This window comes from Vidua macroura, chromosome 6 (assembly GCF_024509145.1).
Source record: "Vidua macroura isolate BioBank_ID:100142 chromosome 6, ASM2450914v1, whole genome shotgun sequence".
Taxonomy (NCBI): domain Eukaryota; kingdom Metazoa; phylum Chordata; class Aves; order Passeriformes; family Viduidae; genus Vidua; species Vidua macroura.
The window spans coordinates 53,396,190-53,417,268 of NC_071576.1; the positions used below are offsets into that span (position 1 = coordinate 53,396,190).

Below are 21,079 nucleotides of genomic sequence, written 5' to 3' on the forward strand. Positions count from 1 at the left end.
TGCGCTTTAATTTTCAGTTAAATTGCAATAGGGTGAATTTTGCAGACCAAGGACATCATCACTTGCTCACGTGCCACCCATAAACAGAAGCCTCAGATAGTCCTTAAAGCCCAGCAAGGCAAGTAACATTTACATGCTCATCTGTTAAAAGAGCAGAATGTAATCAGCAAGCACTGTTTCCTGCTTACTGTCTCATGATCAAATATTAACTGAAAATATTAACAGAGATAATCAGATCACCCTGTCTTTCTTGCAGATGTATATACATATATTAACCTTTTCACCTATGAGAATAATGAAACCATAAGTAATAAGTAATACTGTCACTGGAAATGGAACATCCTGAAAGCCATTTTGCATACTTTCCGTCAGCAGTCATCAGTGAGAAATTAGGCGAGGCATAAAAATATACTTCAACACTTAAGCCTCTGCAGTGAAAAGCTCAACCAACAGTAAATGAGATTACAAAGTACCACCACACCATATTGCCTAGCTAACAAGACACCATTCAGAGAGAATGGTGAATTTTTTCTTCAGCTTTTTTTTTTTGCTTTTTTTTTCTTTAGGTGCATCTTCAAATGTGTTTGTTGCACCAGAGTCACATTCCTCAACTGTCTTTCAGAGAGATTTGCATTTAGACATAGCCCGAAGAAGAAACACAACTATTTTATGTGTCTTAATTTCTGTCTACATGAAAGCATATAACTATGTAATAACATGAATATGAACTTCAGTTCACTAACATAGATGACTTCTAGGTCTATAAAACATCTGAAAATTAATTATTATGATCAAACATAGAAGTAAACTTTCCAAGGGCAGAAATTTTGCTGATGTATTTTTTTAATAGAAAGACTTCATTGTAGGCAAACACTTATTACAGCCATAATTATTGTAACACTTATGAAAAAACTCTGGTTATTCCTGCTTCAGCATTAAGTCTAGCCTGCCAAGAGCTTGGATTTGTCAGTGGTCAAAATCTTTCCAGTCTTTCCCTTCCCAAGCAGACATGACCTTTATGTTATCAATAAAAACATTTGGCTAATGACAATCAAAGCTTCAGCTCAGCATCAGGACTTGGCTAGTTTGAAAAGCCTTCATCTGGTGCAGGCAGATTACCAGCTACATGATGAAATTCAGGTTCTGCAGCACTAAAAATCAAGCCCATCCCATGAGGACATAACGCAAAAAGCCCAGTTAATTGCACTTCTCAGCTATCTACTACATAGAACAGTCCTCCCACATTCTGTGAAAAGGCTCATACATTCCATGTGCTCCCCACTTCTGCATTTTCATTTCCTCCACTGCCTTTCATCCTCTTTAAAACCTCCTTCTCCCACAGAGATAATATGATCCACACAGCTGTGCAAGTTGCACTGGCCAGGGCTGGGAAAGGCTCTACATGGTGGCACCAGCAGACATGTCTGAAACTCCTATGCCCTGGCAAAGCCATGCCAATAGCCCAGATTCCCACTCCATAAGCACCCTGCTGCCCCTCTCAGGGCAGCCTTGCCAGGCACCTGAACACCTGCCCACAGCACCACACTGAGTTTCACCTTAGTCCATACAACTCTGATTCCAAAATTATTACAGAGTCATATGACTACATAAATGATATACATGATACTGTGCAATAAAAACACAAATATGCTTCTCAAGCACCTAATATACAATCCCCAGACACAAGCAGGATCAATAGAGCCTGTTCTAGTAATTATGGAAACTACTCTCTTGCAACATAAACCACCTTCTCACCAAGGCATTAATAAGCTCATTTCTGCACTAGCTCTTTGGAGGGACCCTTAGGGGGAAGGGTTCTCCTCAGCAATAAAACAAATTTTGCATATAATTCTGATCCTGAGAGCAATCAGATCCATCCTAGAGAGTGTTCCATAGATATCTGGCATCAATCTTTTTCTCCTTTCAGCTGCATTTTCTTAAACTTCCTAACCTGATGATAATGGTTATCTCATCAGCCCTTAGCCCTGAAACAAACCCTGAGTTTGTGTGGCTGTCCTGGCTCTGTCCAGCACAGGGTTAATTTTTGCAGTAGCCAGGAGAGAGCATGGCTGGGACATGGGAATTATTCTACAGCACTCACACCACTGCAGGAGGCAGGGGAAGGGACTCTCTTCCATGGAGGAAGAGCTCCTTATGGTCAAGAAAAATATGGAGGCGGGAACCATCCAGTACCATCTATTATCAGGAACATATAAATAATTTATTCTCCTATATCTTTTGTTAGTAATATTGTTGCCGTTAATGTTCATTTTCTTATCTCATTGCTCTTTCCACTAAATTAATCTTATCTACACCCACCATCTTCACCTTTTGTGCCTCTAATTCTGAACTCCATTCCACCACAGTGGGAAAGGAAAGGAGAAGTGAGAGAGAGCTAGGTGTGATTTGAGAGAGTCTTGGTGGGGGGTACTGAACTGTGGAGCACCATTCATAAACCACAGCCACCTTAATTTTCTATACCACTAATGTCCCACCCAGATCCTACACCTTCCAGTTACATAATATATAAATATACACAATCACAAGTATCATTTCCATAGTCAGTAGCCATCCCTCCAAGATGTCTGTTGAGTTCATTTAATCCATCACTGCAGGCTCTACCCACCCTAGATGTCTCCCAGGACAGGAGGGCTGCCGTGCTGCTGGCTGGCTGCTGCACCAGGAGCTCAGATTGGTGTATGTGGAGCAGTCCATACTCACTGCCCACGGCAGCTATGGCATACAGTGACAGTGTCATGCAGCAACCAATATTATATATACATTTCAACAGTACAGATTGTTCTTACCCAAAAATCAAATCCCCTTGTGGTACACAGTGTGTTCCCCTGTCTCTCTGCATTACTCACCACGTGGACCCAGGTCCTTGAGCAAAAACAATTCCATGGAAAGGTTTGCCTTTGCTTCAGTTGCTCCACTCTGGAGCCCCCACCAGCATTCTTCTTGCAAGTACTGTCACTTTATCAGAGTCCTGTAGTTGTTCAGGGGTGAACTCCCAAAACACTGGAGCAGAGAATTTCTCTAAATAGCAGCCCATTTTCTCCCACGTTCCATGAAACTCATGATTATTCCCCCTCAGGGCAGATCTCTGAATGACCCTCCTAGAAATCTCTGTCCTGACTCTAAACATGGTACTGTAGACCATACTGAGAAAACATAGCAGACATAGCAACAAGAAAATGCTTTCCTTAACATCCAAACAAAATTCAAAATTCTCAGAAGCTGTTTTAACAGGCCTGGAGGAGGAAAGGGGGGTGAAAAGCTGTGGAAAATCATCCCCCCACCCTTTACCCCTTTACCCCACAGACTAGATATGTTTATTAATGGACTCCCTACAGAAGAACCCGAGGTAAGGGTAGAACAACACTGAACACACATCCGAAATAACCCTCATTGCCCTTGATGTTATCAAGCCGTAAGCAGATATCATACAGATCAGCAACAAAGCAATCCTGATCCCTCTCCCCCACCAAAGAAGACCCTTGTGAGGGGCACATTAGGGAACAGACACAGGGTTAGGCACCACATCCCCATGAACAAGCCAGACAACACTGTGGCCAGTGCTCCACACCTAAAACCACAGATGCTTAAAGAAATTAAGTTATCCCCCTGCTCTGACTCTTGTTATTCCCACCCTTCCTGCCACACATTAGCCACCAATTAAGGCTGTCTTGGTTTAGGAATGGTACTCCCCAGATCAGTATCCCCATCAAGACTCTCCCAAACACCAGGCTATTCTCTCTCCATCCCCCTTCCTCTACCCCTCCCCGCTATGGCAGGATGGAGTTGAGAACTGGAGGCACAAAAGGTGAATATCATGGGTATAGGTAGGCACAATTTACTGGAAAGAGTGGTGAGGTAAGAAAATTAACAGTATCAATATCAATAACAAAAGGTACAAAAAAAAAATGTATTCATGCAACAAGCTTGCTTTTCCTTACACACATTTTCATGGCTCCAACTCACATACAAAAATGCTAATTCTTTTTTAATGCTCTTATTTCCCTGCAGATCTCTGTTTACATTAAGGAAAATATATCTATTTTTTAATATGCTAAAACAGTGAAACAAATTGCTCTGAAAAAGAAAGGGAAATCCTGCTGAGCATATAAATATATGGAAAGAAATGTGTACTCTTTACAAACTGGCAAAATCCCAAGTTTTTGCAATGAGGAACATAAAAAAAGTAAGACTTCTGAAACTCTCAAGCAGGATTAAAAAAACCACAACCAATTATATATTTTTGCCCTGAAGAAAGTCAGTAAAATATTCAAGCACGCATAAAGCAAAGTAAAGCACTTGTCAGCTTTCATTATGATCAATAAAAATGGTCAGCTCATTAGCATATCATTAGCTACCCTGCTGTTTCCAAAGTGTTAACACGTAGAAATATTAATTTACAAACATATAATATCCCAGAGTTCTGAGGCTCTGACTGCCTGCATAAAATAAGAATTTAAGATGGGCGACTCCAATATAACTTCTTCCTTTTCCTATGTAGCCATAAACATATGTTTACCATCTGTGGAATAGTGGGAAGCTGCTGAGGTAAAAAACCAACAGCTGTAGAATAAAATAATACTATCAATTTCACTTCACAGTGACAGCTCAGCTGCTGGAGGATGAAATGCACTGTAGGTTCAGAGCAGCCCTCAGACTATCATTTAAGTCAAAAGTTGGCTTTTACCTCTGTTTCACAATTAAAATTGCTAGCTCCTATGCTGAAAGAAGTTCAGCATAATTGTCCTAGCTTGTTGGAAATCTGGGGACTTTGAGGAGACATCCTCAGGAAAGAGGCAAATTGTAAAATTGTCTTAGGAACTGACAGCTTCACATGGAAAGCGAGTGGGTGGTAAATCACCTTGGCAACAAATCCATGCCCAGATTGAGGATAGGCAGATTGGCCTCTTGCAGCTCTATGGACTCCTTTCACAGATAAACAGTCCTACTGTGCCTTGTTATCCAAAACTGGAATAAGTATCAGAAACTTCTGCCTTGTAAACAAGCTGTTTACAAACTGTCCACAGTTCCTACCAAATTTAATGCATATCAGGTCTCATGAGTCTAAGACAATTGACTTGAAGTACCTTGTTGACTATTATTAATTTCCTTCCTCACGTGCCATTTCATATCTGCTTACCTTAAAGAAACCATGTTTCCTGTTTCTCTGTCCAAGCCATAAATTGGTTTCAGGTGTCAAATTCGTTTCTGGGGGATCAATGACACGTTCATAAATCCTGTAGAGGGAAGACATTGCATTTACTTGAATTTTCTCTTTCCTCTGAAAACTTCCTTGACAAAATCAGGTAACAATAAAAGATGGAAAGCAGAACCAAAAATAAAACCCCTAAAAATTTCATTAAACACAGTATTTATCACTGATTGTGGTGAAGAAAGTATATTACAACTTTAAAATTAAAAAATTAAAATCACAAATATATGAAGACTCCATAAAATTGAAACTCTACTTGTGCACCTGTGCAGCACTAGACTAAAGAAATAACAGTACCAGAATACACCACAGTAGATGCAAAAAAATAAAATAGGATCATCTTAGTCCAGGGTTGTCTTTCAAAACCTACCCTAGAGAAAAAGTGCAATCACACACAAGATCCAATCAAATCCAACAACCCCTTGAGGCTTTCAGACTGGTTAGAATTTTGAACAGGCTTCGCAAAAGAACTTTATGCCAATCCACTCCCTTTTTTTCCCCCTCTACATCTGTGTCATTCATCCTTGCACATGGATCTTTCCCCCCTTGTTATTGGATTTCCTAAGGCTGGGTGCTCACGTGCGGTGCCTCTACTGCACACCCACCAAGCAGACACCTTGTGTCTGCCACTAGCACAGGTCTGGCACAGAATGGGATCTCTTTATGTATGCCTGGTATCTAACAGTGACAGCAAAGTAATATGATGTCCATAAGCAACCTTTATGTACTGCATAAACTTGGCACATGACTGCAGCAATCTGCATACCAAATTTCTAAAATTAACTCATTAAAAAATTGCTGTAACACAATTTTTAAATTAACAAAGTATTTGGAGTTCTCAAAAGGTTTTGATGGGGGTTTTGTTTGTTTATTTTTAGAAAAGCTGTCATGAAGTTTCCATAACAACTTTTCCAGGAACACAGACTGCTACAATGATATCATCGTTTCAGGACATGAAAAATTCAAGGCCAGAGTTACTGACCCTGGGTTCTCATATTGCTATGTCACATCAGAGGGAGCCATGAACTTCCTTCTTCATAACAAAAAATAGCATGCTTAAAAAGAATTATGGAGGAGATGATGAAATCTATTTCTATTACTGTCCAGTTTACAGGGAGTATGCATTGCTATGTAATCACAGCAGTGTGACAGGCAAGAGAAGAGACTCTGAGTCTGCCAAGACCCCTAGCTTAAAGAGGTGAAATTATCTGTGATCAAATTATTTTTCTTTCTTTAAAGCTATGGCTTTAAAACAAATACGAAAAACAAACACCAAAGAAAAATGGAAGTCGATCAACTGAACTTATGTTCACAATTACACTCCACGTGTTTCTGCCAGAGGCTCACTAAGTGTAATCAGTGATTTTTCACGCTGCAAGTTGCCATGGGTATTGGGTTTGTATTGCAAGGCTTAGGCAGCAGGGGACTACAAGGGTGGCTTCTGTGAGAAGCTGCTAGAAACATCCCCCATGTCCAGCAGAACCAGTGCCAGCTGGTTCCAGGATGGATCAGGCACTGCCCAAGGCTGAGTCCATCACTGATGGTGGCAGCACCTTTGGAATAACCCTTTGAGAAGGGGGAAAAGTTAATGAAGAACAGCAATTCCATGTAGGGAGAGGATTGAGAACACGTGAGAGGAGCAGCTCTGCAGACACCCAGGTCAGTGCAGAAGGAGGGGGAGAAGATGCTCCAGCACAGGAGCAGAGATTCCATGGGGAAGCAGGTGTTCCCTTGGAGGTCCATTCCCCATCCCCCTCTGTGCCATCTGTGGGGACAAGGCAGAGGAACATCAGGAGTGAAATAAGTACAGGAAGAAGAAAAGGGTGGGCGGAAGGTACTTGGTTTCACTTCTCATTACCTTACTCTGATTTAACTTAACAAATTAAACTAATTTCCCCAAGTAGTCTGTTTTGCCCTCAGCAGTACTGGGTGAGTGATCTCTCCCTGTCCATATCTAGACCCACAAGCCTTTCATTATCTTCTTTTCTCCCTTGTCCAGTTGAGGAAGGGAGTGATGGCGTGACTTTGTTGGGCACCTAGTGTCCAGCCAGTGTCAAATCCATCATATTATACTCTTGGAAAATTCATTTATTTGCAGAGGCCTAGAATAACATCCCAGTATTAAAGAACTTCTAGAAAGATCTATAAAGTTATGCCAAAGTACAGTTGGTACAGATACAAAAGTATCCCACCCACTTTTGCTTATCAAAAAAAGGAGTAAACATTTGTCAAGATGAAATAGAAGCAATATATAACAAAACCAAAGTCTAACACTTTGGTTTTTTTAAGAAACAATAAGAAAAATCTCAAACCTAAGAACAAAATAGTTATATGAAAATTACAGCTTAAGAATGTGACTACACAAGTCAGAAGACTTGTTGTAATATTCATAATTTCATTGCTAAAGTTTATTATAATTATCATCAGCCCTAACTCATCACATTTCATGCGCATGATGCATTCAGAGCTCTAGGAAATTTCTATCTCTACTATTTAATGAGGTCTATCTATAAAATTACCATGTTGAGCTGTTTTACCTGTCCAAACAGCAGAACAAGCTGATATTCTTCTAAAGCAGGTTTTGAGAATTAGAGGATTTTTGCATGCACTGTCTCTATCAATAATTTAAAGTATAAGTAGAGGCCTTCTGTCATACCTCATGCAAAATTGAACTGCACAAATGCAAAACTGCAGCAAAATACTGAACAAGAAACAAAGAATGACATGGTCCTTGAGCATGAACTCCTTGAGAGCATGTGTACTGAACTGCTCTATCATATTAGGAATTCATATTTGTATATATAGCGTAGCTTTATTTATGATTTTGGTAAATAATGCCCTCACTGGAAAATTCCTCATCTCCTGAAAAGGCTAATCGATATTCAATAAAGAAATTCATTTCTCCTATCATATAAAATCCCAGTGCTGACCAGGTTTAAAAACATTACTTATTGAAGAATATTTGATTTTTATTCACCTCCCCTAATTAAAGTTGATAAAAGAACTCTACAATATCTATCTGCAATAGCATATTAAAAAAATCAAAACCAGACACTGTTGTATGACAGTTCAACAACAGCAAGTTAGGAAGACAAATCAGAGACAGGCTAATGAGGCTTATCTTGTCTTTTCTGATGATTTAACACTCTTTCAACCTATGTGGACAGGGCTGTAGTCACCTTCTTTCCAGTCTCTTCACAAAGGGCCATCCTTATGACACAAAAGCTCAAGATTCCCCATATTCCTCTACTGTTCTACTCTAATTCAAATAATATTTCTGAAGCAGGCATTTACCTTAAATTAAGGGTCCATTAAGGTTAGTTTGTGCCTTTTTCCACAGAGGTTGACAAGGTTTGTTTTCCTTAGATCTGCCTAAGAAGTAACAGGCTTAGGACTCAAGAGAGGACATGAGATGACATGTAAATCTGTCCTTGATTATCTTTTTATGACAAAAGACGTTTTGGTTGACACCATCTGATTTACAAACTGTGTCAATTTACTTTATTATTGTATACTGTTAAACATCATCAGAAAAAAAAAACCCTGGCAAGTATACACACAACATATTGCTATTCCTGTAAGCTCCTCTATACTCTTGGGAAATGAAAAGGTGGAAAAGCACATCAGTTTAAAAAAATTAAAACAAAACTAAGAAAGCCCAAACAAACAAAATATCCACATTAAGCTTCCACATCACTCACTTTCCCCTACTTGCCTTTCTGGGCTGAGGTGCGCCATCTTCTATGGCTTTATACCCGTGTGACCAATATTCTGTATTTGGCATATGAATAGCTAAGTTATACACTTCAGCTTATGAAGTGCTGGTCTAGAGCTCCTTGGAGACCAGTTTCCAGCACATTTGGCTTTGATACCAACACAGAGAAATGCACAATACACTTCACAAGAAAAGGCATGCTCAGAAAGAAGACTCGGGGGAACTGTGGTCACTAAAACTGCTGCAGACTGAATAGCCCCTCCAACATGAGGAGACCCAGGTCTCTAGGTTAATGGAGGCTCTACTACATACTTCAGGCTTCCAGATTTATGATTGCTGCATTCACTTTTCAAGAGAAAGCTTGATTTGCCCCCACTTTACGCCAACATATTTCAAAGAAGTTAAACTATAAAACCAGGGTAATAGAACCAATCCTACTGTCTTGAAATGCTCATGCTCAGAATACATTCAGTAACCACTGATTCATTTAGCAAAATACAGTGAGAAATACATCTGTTAATCAACAAATACCCATTATATTCTTGTGTTTTGTATCCATATCTCTACTCTGTCTGCACACTTTGATTCATTAAGTATTCTTGTGCAATCAACAGAATCCCCTCTCCCAAGGACACATTTCAAACAGGTGACTCTGCCATAATGAAGACAATATGCAGAAAATAGAGAATCTATAAAATAATCAGCAGATTCCTGAAAGGAGACATTTCTAAAATATTTGCATTCTAATACACACACACATCTTGCTCTGCATAGAGGAAGAACTTCTCTAGAAATCAAGCTCTCTTGGACAAGGAGACAGCTCCCTTCCATGTACTCAATATCAATTATTTTTATCATCTTCATAATGTGTAAATATACAATGGTATAATGGTATATATCTAATATAGAATGGTAGAACAAGAAAATACCCTCATTCTATACATGTGCAGACTGAAACACAGACAGATTAACCAACATCACAAAGACAGTGTCTCTGCCCAAGATCTAAGCCTTTAGATTGAGCATGACTAAGGCTTAATTGCCTCTCATACTGGGTCACACTCCCTCTAGAAAAAAACATGACATGAATTGTCTCTTGCAGTGAAGATGAATTCTGACACATAACTTTTATAAGCAGAAGTTAACACTTTATTTCCACTTTTGTGGAGATGCAGCTCTAGGTCATAAATACAGTATTTGCCATGCCAGATGCATTTTTGAAACTGCTGAAATATTTAGCAGAACATGAAAATAAACTTTGAAAATAAATTAAATGTCTGCTCACATTAGGATACATCAGCCAACATGGACTGATCAGGAGATGCCACTGCCTAAAATTCTGAACCATAAAATAGATGGCAACTCAACAGTCACTACAAAGCAGCGCACCAAATCATGATATTTTCAAATTCTTCCGTGTCTAAAATATGAGTAGGTTACTAAAACAGGAACATTCCTTCTTCTACTTGCAGGCTGGGTATGAAAACCCTGAGATTAGCTCAGTTGGTTAGAGCATGGTGCTAAACAACAGCAAAATTGAGGTTTTGGTCCTCACATGGGCCTTTCACTTAAGCACTGGACTCTGGTCCTTGTGGGCCCTTTCCAACTCAGAACATTCTCTGAAATTTGTGAACATGCACAGCCCTGAACTGCATTAATCAGGTTTGAAACAGAGATTTAGACTGTGAGGGTATAAAAGCCCAGGGGTTCCTTTGTTTGGGGTCCCTCCTCAGAGTGAAGCTCTAAATTTCCATATAGAGAACAGGTGTTGAATTCATCATACCCAATTTTAAATGTCTCAAAAGTTCATACCTACAGTGGAGCTAGTTCTCTAGATTCATTTAATGAAGAGACATAAGTGTTTCTAGGGTGTGATTCATCTTACAGTAAATTATTCACTCTCTAAAGGCCCCTCCAACAGCTGCACAGGAGCCCTTCCTGACATCAGGGTGAATCATCAAAACAGATTTTTGCAATTCAAAGCCTGATGCTCAAAAATTACACTCTCCTGCAACCATTCATTACCCTGTATACATCCATCTGGATCTTCAGATCCTTTAAATATACTGAAGGGTATAGAAAAGTTCTGTTCATGGCAGTCTTTGAAACAGTGCTCTCAACTTCTGTAAAGAAAGTCAGAGAAGGAATTTTCCACGTTTTGCATCAATCTTTTCCCTAATCAAATTTGCAGAGGTGTTGACCACCTTTGACCCTTGCTATCATCTCCAGCTGAGCCTGTAAAAACACAGTACACCCCTGAAATAGCAAATGAGGCCTCCCAACACAGCCTATTGTATAAAAATAACCAGCTGCTTCAAAAAGTTTGTCCAACATATTCTCTGAACCCACCTGCATAGAGAAACTGATTGCTTATATCAGTTCCTAGCTTTAAGATACAGTATTGGCACTTGTCTTTATATCTATACTTCCAAAGAGATCAAGAATTTATTTTAAAAATAAATACTAAGATATCTTTACTTATTTCTCTTTCAACACATTTTCTATATGCTTCCCAATGAAAATGTGTTAATACCAATGTGATTGGATTTTCTTGATAGTATTTACAGATAGGATGCATTACTTGACATGCATTCAGTTCTGGAGCAACTTCAACTGAATTATTCAGTTTCCAGTGTTTTGTTTCAGAAAAACAAACTTCCTGAGGGAAATTTTGATTTCTTTTTTGGTGCTATCTCCTCTGCCATAGTATAGGAGTTCACAATTATTTAACAGAGGAAAGCAATTTAGATTAAAATCTTGGGGTATGAGGGAAGCCTTTTCTTATGAAATGTTGAATATACAATAGTAACTGCCAACCATTTAATCAAGTTATTTTTCAGCTTTGGGAGAAAAAAAAATAGGTGTCCAGTAATAGCATATGTCAGGTAAAACACTCAAGAGTGCATGCTCAGTTTACATTCTCTTCAAGGTCTGTCACCCAAATGATTTCATTGATTTTCCTGTATAATCACAGAGACAAAGTTAATGTACTCTATTTTTCACTTTAATTATTCCAAATACAAATCTAAATTTAAAAATAAAAATCCATCTAAATAAAATTCTGTTTTCAAAAAAATCTTTTTTTTTTTCATTCAAGAAAAATTCAAAGTAACTAACAAACAGGAGGAAACTACACAAATGTAAGTGAAGATGGTCACAAGAGCATGTTTCACCATCAGGGGGTGAAACATGACCAACGTTTTTGGGGGTTTACTCTCCACACATCAATTGTGTAAGGGTAAATTCACAGAGATATTATCTGCCTGTGCGGGACTTTTGTTACAAAACATATTACACTCCTCAGTTTCCTACGAACTTATCCATTAATTTTATCAGAATTTCTTAAGCACTAAACTAAAACAAATCATTATTATTGACCCAAAGTAGAGGACTGGACCCATTATTTGACACAGCAGTGACCCCACGAAGAGCAGAAATACATCTGTCAGAGTTGCTTCTGTGGCAGCTTTCATCTGGAGAACCTGAGGTAGATTCCAACACCTTTACAAACAAGGTCAATATTATGAACTTTACTTGCAAATGACAAAGCAGATACAAATGGTTCCTGACAACAACATTGTAAAGAGTGTCTAAGCCCTAAAAGCCTGCCTACAAGGCTGCAATGTTTACCCATCTTCATATAACAAAAACGGCACTTCTGAAAGTGTAAAAAAAAACGGAAAATAAGCTGAGTCAGACTCTAAGCAGAAATAGAAATTTGGCCATTTGTTTAGGATTGTCAAGAGTTATAAAAAAATATATATATATTCCAAACTATGAGGTCAACTGTATCTTACATGTGATGGATCCAGAGCAGGGCTTTTAGTGTCAAGACAGCTGGTTTGATATCCAAATAGTTATCAGATTTCTCAGTTTAGGCAACTTCTGCTTTTGGCTAGGACAGAGCTCATTTTCTTCAAAGCAGCTGGTATGGTGCCACATGCTGGATTTGTGACCAGAAGAGTGTGGGCATCACACCTGTGTTTTAGCTGATGGTCAGCAGTGCTTGCACAGTGCCAGGGCCTCTCCTGCTCCTCACACTGCCCCATCAGCGAGGGGCTGAGGGCACACGAGAGCCTGGGAGGGGACACAGCCAGGACAGCAGAGCCCAGCTGACCCGAGGGATACCCCATGCCACATCACATCACACTTAGCAACACAAGCTGGGGGAAAACAGAAATGGGATGGGGATGTCTGGAATTACAGCATTTGTCTTCCCCGGTAACCATGGTGTGAAACAAAGCCCTGCTTCTTTCAGGAAAACAGCTAAACACCTGACAGCTGATGGGAGATGTGAATTAATTCTTCATTTTCCTTTGCTTTACCTGTTAAACTGTCTTTATTTCAACACACTTCTGTCCCCCCCTGCACTTTCATCCTTCCGAAACCCTTCCCCATCCCACTGTAGAGGTAGCAGCTATGTGGTGCTCAGCTGCCTAACAGCACTAAACCACACAGCAACCTTTTTCTTTTAGGTAAAGCTGAGCTCAATAGCGTGTGGCTCGTGGCCCTGGCATTGCACCTAAAACTTGTACATAATCTACAGGTAGCAGGAGCACACAAGAACACTTGTCACAGGTTTTGGTGAACATGATAATTTTTGCTATTCTCAGCAAAACTTAAGGTGGTGTCTAGGTCAAAAGAATTCTTCCTCTGAAGTGCTGAGCTGAATATCATCTACATATACAGACTTTTCTTACAAAAATCAATGTGCTCAGCTTCTATGGATTAATGTGAATTCAGGACTTTAAACATCTCCATACAGAGCTGAGAGCTACATAGCTCAAATGCCACTTTTCAAACAAATATCTGACTCTCCAAAGGCATTTTAGCATCTCTTTATCACTTGTGAGCAACTATCACTATCTGGCTACCAGAGCATAAACCACAAAGCAGTAGGGTTTTTATGATGCACACAAGTATCCACTACAGTCAAGGAGACAAATACACTTACAAATGAGGACAGTACTAAAACTCAGAGGGTCCCTGAAAGGCACCCTTTAACCTCAGCAAGCTTTGAAGGTCAGGTTCTAAACCAGAACACTGAATAAAGCAAACCGTTAACAAGAAAGCTAAAAACACAGCACCTTCATTTGTTACTATACCAAGTATTATACCAAAGGCCCATCTCAGATCAACCAAATGTTCAGAGTACATCCCAGATGTAAGCTATCATCAAACCAAGTCTGAGCAATTAAAAGCAGATTCCAGAAATAAGGGGAAGAAACTAATTCAATGGGTTCTTTCAAGATCCAAAAAGAAGATAAGCTCCTCTCCCAAATTAAAGAAACTCTTAAAGCAAGATACATCTGAGATAAAAAAACTGAATTAGAATATCTATGAAATAAGTAGTAGCCAATTAAGCCTATCTTACAATCAGAAAGAAAAAGAGGAACAATATGCATCAAAATGTGCACACATATGGTCTTGCAGCAAAATGAACCCCAAAATAAAATGCTATCCGAACAAAGAGGTAAAAGCATGATTAAGTGGCTAATGCCATCTCTATTTTGTAATGAATTTTTTTTTTTTTAAATCTAAGATTGCTTTTGGGGTTTGTCACAAGGCATTTATTGAGTAAGAACTGGCAGTTCTGAAACTCTGCTTCTATTCCATCTACCTGCCACAGAGAGATGTGCTGGTCCCTGGCCCAAGACCTGCAGCACATGGATCTTCACTCTGGCAGTTACAGAACCTGAGGCATAAGCTTTTACAGCTTTGAAACAGCTCCTCTTCACAAAATATATCCAGCCTTTGTCTTTCCTTTTGTTTTCCCTTTGTCTCAGGCCCCTCTCAAACCCAAAGTTGATTTATCTAGTACAGTAAGATAGGTGCAATTGTGAAAAGAGCTAGGCTTTTGATTTCAACTCTTTCTGCACTGCTACAAAAGCTAAATTTAAAATTCAGTCAGCCACAAGAAACCTTTTTACTAAACAGCTTCTTCCCCCCTTCCAAAACCACATCTGCTGAGAAGTTAATTGCTTTGCAGGGTATCTTGTCACAGGATCATCTCATCAAGGGGTTCATGTCATCACTGGAGGATTTGTATGTAATCATAAAATAACCTCATCCATATTCCAGAGCCAATTTGCTGCAGTGATGGAAGGCAACTGGAGGCTGAGGATGGCAGGCTTTGCCTTTGCTACCATGCTCATGTCAGGGCCCTGCCCCTGGTGCTGTCTCAGCATTGTGCAAAGGCACTCAGCTCTCCCTGGAGCTGCCACTCCTCCTCCCCATTAGCCACTGTCTCTGTAACACCAATTCCACAGCCTCATTCCCTGTTCCTCAGTTCTTCCTGCAGGTTCATCCAATAACCCACATCTCCCTTTTCCCACGGTATTTCCCAACTGTCCGGTTTAGTCTTGGTTGTCTGAAAGATAACATTGCAGTCCCTTCACAAATAACTAATTGGCCATGACTGGGGAAGTGTATGAAACAGACAGTAAACATAGAACAAGCCATTATATTGGTTCTAAAATTAAATTTAGATGGAAACTGCCAGCAGAGAGGCAGAAAAGCACTCTGCAGGGACAGCACATTTCTCACAACATCTGACACACTGGGGAGGTGAAAGCATGGTTCTGCTCAAGTCAATGAGAGTTCTCACTGCAGACTGCACTGGGTTGTTCCCCAGGGATACTGCACGGCACATCTTTCAGACAAGTTTAAGGTAAGTAGCTGGTGTGACAGAGAAAAATTCAGCTTGGGCTGAAAAAGTCCAAGTTACCTTAGTTGGCGCAGTGGTAGTTATTTGCTTTCACTATTGATGTGCTGAAGAGGATGCCACTAAAACTGCAGCCCAATTAAGTAATTCAGTTTCCACTGATTCTTTCATTTACTGCCTGGTCTCAGATACAAGGACAAGTTACAAGACTGGCAATTGCATGTTACCTTACTCCTGTGCCAAGGATCAAATGACTAACTTCCTCCTTACTGCTTCTTCGATGTATCCTTCTATTGGTAAGACAGATCACAACAAGGATTCTTCATATCATTAAAATATTTAAAGTGGAAGCAGATGCTAATATCTGAATATTTTTCCTATAAAAAAAAAACCCACACCACCAAGATCTACACCAACCAGCTCACTAAACACTTATCTGTGCAGAAATGGAGTATTCCTCAACTCACAGAAGCATCTCACCTTCTGAAGCATGAGACTGGACTGCCTTTGCCGTTGGCACGTTGGCCAAGCAGCTCACACCCACAGCACTGAACCAGGACCTCTGCTGTCCCCATGCTCAGCACTGAGCCTCCCTGACCCCTCTACATGCTTCAGGGCCAGCCAAACACCACAGAGGCCTGGCTGGTCCTGTTCACACACCACTGCTGCAGCAAGACCTGTGCCACTGCCCCAGAGCCTCCCTCGGTGTTTCTAAGCCTTGACACCTCTGATCTGTGAGCAGCCCAAATGCCTCCAGCTCCTCGCACCCAAGGAACAAATGCGACTGATTCTGCACCACTGCCCTTAAGACTGCTGTCAGTTTTCTGTCACTAAATCATGAAATAATGAGAACTGTCGGGTTTTGGGGTATTAAGAAACAAAATCAAGCAGTCTCTACCTCCCTGCAGCCAACTTGAGAATTTTGTAAAGACTGGATTCCTAAAATAATTACCTTCCAGGTAACAGTGCTAAACTGCCAAAGAAAGACACCTCAAATATTAAACCACTTCATAAAATTCTGGGCTGGTTTCACAGCTCTCAGCAGTCTCAGCCCAGTTTGCTCAATCACCCTCTCAAGTCCCACCACACTCAGGAGGTTTTAGATCTTTTGGAAAGGCTCTGTCCTATTTGCTACATGAAGACTCAGGTCTCAAGTCTGCTGTTGAATAGTTCAGAGGGGCTCTCACCTGCTCTTTGGCAAAGATCTAATGTTTTTACAAAAGTATTTAACTAGAATTATGCTATCATTTTCTCGATTCAGCTCCAATATTATCCTATGTGACTTGTAGTTCTAAACTCCAGAGGTAAGCTAACCACTTCAAATGGAAGAGTTCATTTATTTCTTAGATCTCAGTTAATCTGCCTGGCTGGAGCAAGATAATTGTTTTTACAATCTGAAAGGAAAAGACCCAAAACACTTGCTTTATCTGGCTGACTCTTAAATTACTGTGATCACCTCTCTGTCCATATGACCTCCACATCAACAAATAAAGGAAAATAGAATCAAGTAACAGGAGACTTCTTCTGAAAAAAACTCATAGAAAAATATCCAAATACATTTCAAACTGTGCAAGCTAAATTTTCAGAGATTGCTGTTGTAACTAACCACACCAATTTAAAGACTTATTGCTTTTAACATTAAAAATGTCTACATGCATATTGGACCAGTATACAAATATTTGAGAATTTGATAATACACCTAGTCACACACTTTTGGAAATTACTAAACCGTCTGAGGGCTTGCCAGTCTTAATCATTCCCTTAAGATCATTCCCTCTGCCGTTATCCATCCTCTCTGACACACTCAGAGCATAAAAATACAAGGAATGCAAGATGGCAACAGTAAAGATTAACACAACATTCCTGTCCTGTTGAAGCCATCAACCTGTCTACGAACATTTACAATTCACCAGAAACCACCACAAGTCCCCAGTTCTGACTGGGGGGAGGGGGTCCAAAACCACTGTTGACTCTATATTCAGCAGTAGTTCGGCTTTACAGGTACCAAACTCCAGCTCCACGAGTCCCTAAAACTCTGCCTCAAGCTCCTATGGAAGACCCTTGATCAAACTCCTGGAGAATGACTTCTGCTCCTCTTCTGACATCAGCAGCAGCTGGATCAGCTCCCAGAAGGAGCCCAAAGCAGATGCAGATTCCATGCTGAGTAGGGGCTTGTGAGGCCTCATTGCTGAAGCTCAGTGCCCAGGTACCTGTACAAGTGATTTCTGCCTTCTGAGGGTAGCCAAAGGGTCTAAGACAGGAAGGCACAGATATGGGTTGTTACCTTTTTTTTTTCTCCAGTACTTTTTCAACATTTTCATAAATACTCATTCATTCTCATAATTCTCTCAATGCAGTACACAAAGGAGTTCAAATTATTTTTTTGGGATTAAAAAAATAAATTTTCATTGTAATTGGGGACTGGATTAAAACATATCATTCAGTCTTTGGTCACACACACCCATACTACCATTCTGCTGATGCATTAGCTATTCAGTGAAAAACCCTAGCTATTTAAAGGCTTCTTTAAAAAGAAAATAATGCTGACTGTATCCTCCACATTTCCTTGCAGTTAACTGCAGTAACTGTAATGAGAGAGACTGATGGCAGCTGATGTGGTATGCCAGCTGGAGATCTCCCTCATGCTAAACATTTTACAGCCTTTCTGCCCAACAAAAGGGAAAACTAGTAGGTGACAATTAACTTCCAGTCCACAATACCACAGTTCTGAAGTTGGGTGCACCCATGATGCACAATTACACCACTCTACCCAAGTAACCATTTCTCTGACAGCTTTTGCTACAGCTTGGAAAGCAGAGAAGCAATCTGGGTCACAAACTCATACTCAAATAGTGAGACTAAATTACCTAGCTGCATAGCACTGTCACCACACCATTTTCCCTCTCAAGAGAAAGTGTTTACAGTAACTAAAGCAGCAAATCCCTCTTTTAAATACATCCCTTAACCTTCTTTAAATTTATTACACTTTAATTAAAGTCACAGAACTTTGTTTAGAGCAATTGAAAACCACAGGTTGGCAGCCAGAATATCTAATTTATAAGAACTCTGACATCTTGGATTCCCATATTTGGAGGATGTTACTTTAATTTATTTATTTTTCCAATTAAGATGTTCTCACTGCTCATGCATTTTTTATTCCCTAATGCGCTGTTCTAACATAAAAGAAGCAGACAACATGTTTTTTCAGTTGGAGACTACTTCCAAGCCTGCTCCAGTTTTATAATCTATTCTCTTATGCTCTTACCAACCCCCTCCATCAAACAGCTCAGAGTATCCATCTACAGGCTGTATTCACAGCAAAAGGCACTCCGGCACAGATTTTCAGTGGAAAACCATTAATTTTTTCATAAAAGCACTTTTCTCTCCCTTCTATGCCCACAGAGTTCAAGTAAAGGAAGATGGATACTGTCTGAATAGGTGAGTACCTTTGTAGCCATATGGCTGAAGATAAATAAAACATAAATAAATAAATAAATAAAGCACCTTTCAGGCTTACCCCTCCAGATTAATCAGCTACACTGAGAACAACTTGGAATTTCTATTTTGCAAACAGATTTTCAATAAATACATTTTGATACAGTACCTGCCACCTCCTAAACTGTAGGCTCCATGCTATTCCCTCACTCTTCTCAACACCATTAAATGCAACATATTTCTGTGCTGTTACTGTCATAGGGCACAAGCATCCCAGTGGACAGCCAGGTGCCATGGGAAACAATACAGACTCTACAGCTGAAACTAATTCCCAGAAAGGACAAACATCAGATCTTGTAGGACTTGCCAGCCTCGATTAGTACTACTGATTATTTAAGGACAACGATGCAGTTGCTCTAGCTGAATCTAAACCAGAAAATCCCTGACAACCCCTTTTTGCCTAGAGCAGGGAGGCAGAGATCCTACCAAAAGCAGGAAAGCTAATTTCCGTGTCACTCTGAGCACAGGTTTTACTTGTGCATCAGTAGTACATTTATAATTAATGCTGTCTTTTCATTTTTCTAAGCCTTCAGAACCTTACTAGAATGTTAAAAGCATGTTAGCGAGGGCACCCATGGCTTCTCACGTCAGTTTTCTGAAACACATCCCTGGCTAGAGGTTACTGTCTAGCACGAGAGCTCTTCAAGTCAGTGAGGAGAGTCCAGTGACATTCAACAGGTTTCCAGTCCAGACTTCAAGGTATCTTTTTTCTGTCCCATGAAGGTGGGCTGAGAAATTTGGGGCTGTTCAGCCTTGGGAAAGCTCCTTGCTCAGATGACCTTCTAGCACCCTCCAGTACCTAAAGGGGCCACAAGAGAACTGGAGAGGGACTTTGGACAAGGAGACAAAGTGATAGAGCAAGGGGAAACAGCTTCAAATCAAAGTGAAGTGGGTTTAGATTAGATAAATAGGAAGAAATTCTTCCCTGTGAGGGTGGTGAGGCCCTGGCACAGACTGCCCAGAGAAGCTGTAGCTGCCCCATCCCTGGAAGTGTTCAAGGCCAGGTTGGACAGGGCTTGGAGCAATCTGGGATAGTGGAAGGAGTCCCTGCCCACGGCAGGGGATTGGAACAAGATAATTTTTAAAGGTCCTTCCAACCCAAATCATTCTATGATTCCTGAGTCAGAAGCTCCAAGCTCTAACATCAAACTCAGCTACAATTCCCACTCCATGTTCTTGAAGGAACAGTAAAAGCAGCCAGCAAGATGCAGCAGGAGCTGATTTCAAAAGGCCCTGTACTTGGGCAAACAAATCTCCTTTGATACATATGCTTCCCCCTCCATATGACATCTCATTAGAACAGACACAATTACACTGCTTTAAAAGTAATGCTTTAAAGCACTACAGGTCTTTGCTATTTCCCAAGTATTTTTCTCTAGCCTACCCAGGCCTGAAAAACAAAGCTGACTTTGAATTGAATCCAAAAGATAATCAAGTACAAATGTCAAAGCAATTTTACAAATCAGAGTAATGTGGGTGATTGGGCTGGGAAGAGAAAATGTAGATTTGACTATCTATTTACAAATTAAAAGCTTCTTCTCCAATGCTTTCTGATCAACTGCAGTTCTTGGAGGCCAGAGTATCACAGTATGAATCCTGTAGCAAAACTAGGTTGTGACTGGATATTTTTCCCAATGCAAACACTTGCAATGCACTCTCAGGTACAGATTAACTTTAGTAACACTGCATTCACAAATTGTTTGCTCACAATAGCCTTCCAAATATGTAACACATTACCACAGTCCTAAACAAAAGAATAATGCATTTATGCAAATTCAGGCATGTCTGTAAGGAAGCCATGCTGCCAGCCCCTAAAGAAATACAGTAGAAATTCAAGGCATTAATTTTGGCAATTTTTTTTCTTTTCCCTTTTTGTTTTGCTGGCAAACACAGAAAACAAAAAGCTGAGAACTTTAACTACATAGGTACACTAATTTAGGAAGCTAAATTCTTGTTCTGATGACACCAAACCTCT

General features: G+C 40.1%; 1 protein-coding gene across 2 annotated transcripts in view; it reads right to left on the reverse strand.

Moving 5' to 3' along the window:
• The window catches only part of NELL1 (neural EGFL like 1), a 290,478-nt gene that overhangs the window by 228,471 nt on the left and 40,928 nt on the right, over positions 1–21,079 (reverse strand). For both annotated transcript variants that reach the window (XM_053981605.1, XM_053981603.1), the window contains exon 5: positions 5,159–5,255. In XM_053981605.1, coding sequence (XP_053837580.1) covers positions 5,159–5,255 — 97 coding nt within the window. The remainder of the gene's footprint in view (positions 1–5,158; positions 5,256–21,079) is intronic.